Source organism: Haplochromis burtoni, unplaced genomic scaffold (genome assembly GCF_018398535.1).
Source record: "Haplochromis burtoni strain Fernald_Lab_line unplaced genomic scaffold, NCSU_Asbu1 Contig_429, whole genome shotgun sequence".
Lineage (NCBI taxonomy): Eukaryota > Metazoa > Chordata > Actinopteri > Cichliformes > Cichlidae > Haplochromis > Haplochromis burtoni.
The window spans coordinates 127,236-131,804 of NW_024582790.1; the positions used below are offsets into that span (position 1 = coordinate 127,236).

Genomic DNA, 4,569 nt, shown 5'->3' on the forward strand with positions numbered 1-4,569 from the left:
GGATAATCGTGAGAAACACCATCACCTGACTCCACGTGAACAGTTCTCTAAGACTGATGGAGTTAACCGCTCCTGGGTCCAAATTCTCCTTCAGTTAAACAGTCCAGCTGTTGTTGTGAGTGATGTGAGATTTTAAGGTGGGGAGAGGCAACACCGTCATGGTGAAAATAAAGCACAAACATAAAAGGTTTACGCTGAATGTGACATAATAATCAGGATGATAACGTTGGATTATCATTCCCGGTTCACCGCCATGACTGAAGGTGGAGGCCGGCAGAGGAGGAGGTCTGCAGGCTGTGAGATGACTAACAGCAGCCCGACGCTGTGAGATGATCCGCCGCTGTTTACTGACTCTGACAGATTCATTAATTATGGGGGATTAGTCGATGCCATTATTGATTGCTACAGGCCGGGGCCGACAGTCCTCGAGCAGAAACTCTCGGTGCAGAGGGAATGCGAGTATCATGGAGAAACCTTCATCTCCATCAGGGAAAGAGCTGCTGAAGCACTGACATGCAGTAAACTGGCAGCTGACGGACGTCATCCTCAACCTCCAAACAAACCCACGGATCCTTTCAGCTGCCACTCACTCCTGTGTTTTTGTGCACCACCTGTTTCAATTTAATGTTTTTTTCTGCTCTGAAGGCGTCGAGCTGTTCAACTGAGCCGAGCGCAGAGGAAGACGAGAAGAATAACCAGTGTTGGAGTCGGGCTGCGTGCACGCTGTCATTCCTACATGCAATTATGTAACTTCATGGCGCTGGTAAAGCCACGGCTTGTGTCAGACATGGGTGACTTTACGCTCGTGTTCCCTTTGTTAGTAAAAGAGCAGCGGCACGCTTCACCATTCAGCCTTTGAAAGATGAGACTGGAGAGAACAGCAGGAAAACAGCAAGACAAAATAAAACTACACAACCTCAAAGAGAGGAGACGACCTCAAGAATTTCTGGTTTGTGGCTAAAAAGTGAAGATTTTTAGCAGTAAATGAGATTTCTCTTAGTTTATGGATAATCGGCAAAACTGTCTTTTCTCCAGAGAACAAACAGTTTGTGCATCAGTCTGCAAACATGTTTATTTGTGCTACAACGTTTTAACACGGGGGCCGACTCACTGCTGCCTGTGCTGGACGTCACAGGAACTGAAGCATGCGGTGCTGCCATGATCATGTGGTATGACTAAACACTCAGATTTGAGCTGCAGTTAAAACTTCTGAGAGACTTTTTCTGCCCAATTAAATGTCTGAAAAGGTCAAAAAACACAAAAGACATTAGAGCAATCAGCTGATTCAGCTGTGACTCAGAGTCGGGACACGCAGCACGCCGTTCGGTCTGCGGCTGTTGAGTCGTCTGGAAAACGAGTCTTTATGAAGACAAATGACCTCTAAACTAACAGAGTTCAGTCAAGCATCTGCTGCTGCAAACTGAGTGTGACTTTGAAACAGGACGATGACACATGGCGTCTCTGAGGTCCAGGCAGAGCTGAGGAGGAGGAGGAGGAGGAGGAGCAGCTCCAGGATGTCCACTAATCCCAAACAAGGAAGCACGACGGCAGCCATACAAATGTCAGCAGCTCCATGCCAGAAGACGCCCGGTGCTCCCTCTGATGGGGCGCAGCTGGAGTTTGAGTTTGTGTGTTTGTGTAAGTGTGTGTGTCTAGCAGGGTGTGTTTGTGTGGAAGAGTGGGTGTGGCAGTCAGGGCGGCGAGGGGGCAAACAGTGTGCCTTTTATTACCCATGACTATTTAAAGATGCCCTGCAGAGCCGTGCAGGCCGAGTCTCCAAATGTCACGCCAGGATTTCTGTACCAACACATCCTGACAACTCTAACACAATAAACAAGATGACTCCGAGCTCTGCACACACTCCCACAACACCCAGGAAGGCTGAAGACGTACAGCAAACCTGGATGGGTATAAGTACGCAGGAGCTAACGAATAAATGAGAGAAAGCCCCAACTGCCAACTAATACCCACAAAACAACCCAAAAAAGATTCAAGACAAGCACAAAAGAAAGACCGAAAACAAGAGCCAAAAAAAGAAGAAAACAACCCGAAGACAAACAAAGTGACCCAAAAAACAAAAAAATAATGAAAAAGAGACAAAACAAGAGCACAAAAAGTATAAAAAGGCAACAAATGACATTTCTTTCCTGTGCCGAGGAAGCTACAGACACGCACCTCGATGCTGAAGTAGCCTCGGTCTACGTAGTCCCCGAGGAACAGGTAACGGGTGGTGCTGGGGGACCCACCCACCTCGAAGAGCTTCATCAGGTCGAAGAACTGACCGTGGACATCTCCGCACACTGCACATACAAACACAACAAGCTCAGCGTTACTACAGCCGCTTTCAGACACAGGCTGAGCTGAGAGGAGGATGATTATGAGCTGTCGCTCATGCAAAGCTGTAACATTAGCGTTAGCAGACCGTGTTCTTTCATCATTAACAAAGAGGAAAACATGCTGGTGATAAATTCTCAGCTGACATCTTTAAATGTCTCTGCACGTCGCTGACATACCGAGTGGGCGGGGTCAAGGCGAGGCTTTACCTGTGATGGGGGCTTCCACCTCAAGCATGCATTTCTCCTGCCGGAGGATGGCGGCACCCTCGTTGATGATCCGCAGGGCCGTCTCCTCCTCCAGCCGACCCTCCTTTACCAGATGGGCCTTGAGCACCTCCAAACTGGGCCTCCCGTCCACGTACAGCTCTTTGACCGTCAGGCGGTCTCCAGGAGGATACGGCACGGCTGCAGAGAGATGAAAGAGAGAAGGGACACGATTACACTGTGACCTCATACAGAACACACAAAACATTCACCCTTTAGTTTAAAGGGGCTCCATGCTGTTGTTCAGGGACAGAATTGATACTTTTTAATGATGATATTTAATGATATTGAACAGGAACTCGTATTCCTGTCCTGCTGACAGGTGATCGCTTGCTGTAATCTTTAATAAAGGTTGGTCCCCTGTTCGGGTGTTTTCTGGCTGTTTTTGTGCTGTAACATTCCCACGCTCAGATAACGCCTCGTTAGGAATGCTCTTATCATCAGCGAGGTCACGACGTGCCTTTGCAGCACACCTGAGATCACCCGGGTACCCGCGGCTTTGTTTGCAAAGAGCAGGCCCGCTGACTTCAAATCCAAGCTTATCCAGGTCACACCTCAGAGCCAACCACGCAGGCCCACAGGCAGATCAGCGTCAGTGAGGTGTCCGCGGCATGTCGGGGCTCGTCCTGAACACAAAGCAGCAGAGTGTGGCGGCGCGGCCCAGCCCTGCAGGAAATACCAAGCAGCTTATTTCAAGAAAACCCGTCGCTGCTCACAGAGTCCAGCAGGCAGGGCCGAGCTTCTACACCCACGGTTACTAACGTTCCTTAAAGGTGTTTGGACCAACGCTGTAAAACCGCTGCTGTAACAACTGTTACTGAGCAGCTGAGCCCGAGCAGATGCACTGCAGCAGGAATCAGAATCACAGTTAAAGAATATATAAAATATATAAAAGCAGGAGGAGAAGGACACATGACATGACTGTGTGCTCTCACCTGCACGGTCCAGGTCATGTGATACATTTATGACCTGGAATCACCTGTGTCTGTCTACATGAACTTAGTGACGGTGCAGTCAGACAGGCGGGTCAGTGTGCGCTGTGATTGGTCACAAACATGTATTTTGTGTTTTTATCACCTTTCCCCGCCACACCGGCTCCGACCGCCCAGTTCACCTGCTGTGAGGTCAGAGGCTGTTTGGTCACCTGACTGCTGCGGTGACATAAACACGGTGATGCGAGCTTTGCACCGAGAGGAAGTTCTAAGAAGACGGGAGCAATCACGCAGACACTGAATATTCCTGAACACTCGCTCCTGGCATGGCGCTCTAGTTCAGCACGCAGCTCTGAAACCAAACCAGGCCGCACGTGTTCAGCCAATCACGTCGCAGCTCCTCGTGAACTGGTTCATCGAAGTAAAAGCAGCTGCGAGTCCCCACCAGACAAATTTATCTGCCCGACAACTCGGAAGTGAGAGTGGAGTGTGTGAAGAGAGAGAGAGAAAAACAAAACCACGATTGTGAAAAGGAGGTGTTGCCGACCGCTGCAGGAAGCGGTATTCAAATAACCATCAGCAGGAGGGACACAGGAAGAGTGAAACTGCTCAGACGCTTAGTAAACTCAGCCGCCGCCGCCCCGCACTTTGTTTGCTGTTGAAGCCACGCGGCTGCCTGCCAGTCAAACATAAGCAAAGCAGCGAGCCAGCCCAGCACAGATGGCCGCTTGTTTCTGTCTGTGCAGCCAGCGAGCAAACACCAGCAGGACACACAGAATCAGACCTGAGTGCAAAGAAACTTTACTTAAACAAGCAACAGCAACGACAGAACCCACGGACTGAAGCCCACATGCCAAACATGGAAGACCCCCCTTCCCTTATTTTTATTTTTATTTTTTTTGGGGGGGGGGGCAGCTTCCTGTGGATCTCCATACAAGACTTGGTTTTCTACTAAACCACCATCATGGTTTTGAGATTACATTTGGTTCATTTTGTGCCTTTTTTTTGCACTTTGCATGCAAAAGAAGAAAAATTTG

General features: G+C 49.2%; 1 protein-coding gene across 1 annotated transcript in view; it reads right to left on the reverse strand.

Annotated features, from left to right (window-relative positions):
- Positions 1 to 4,569, reverse strand: part of ppp3ccb (protein phosphatase 3, catalytic subunit, gamma isozyme, b) — a gene marked incomplete in the record, with an annotated part of 18,963 nt that overhangs the window by 10,644 nt on the left and 3,750 nt on the right. The window contains 2 exon segments of the mRNA XM_042213248.1: positions 2,176 to 2,300; positions 2,544 to 2,741. Coding sequence (XP_042069182.1) covers positions 2,176 to 2,300; positions 2,544 to 2,741 — 323 coding nt within the window.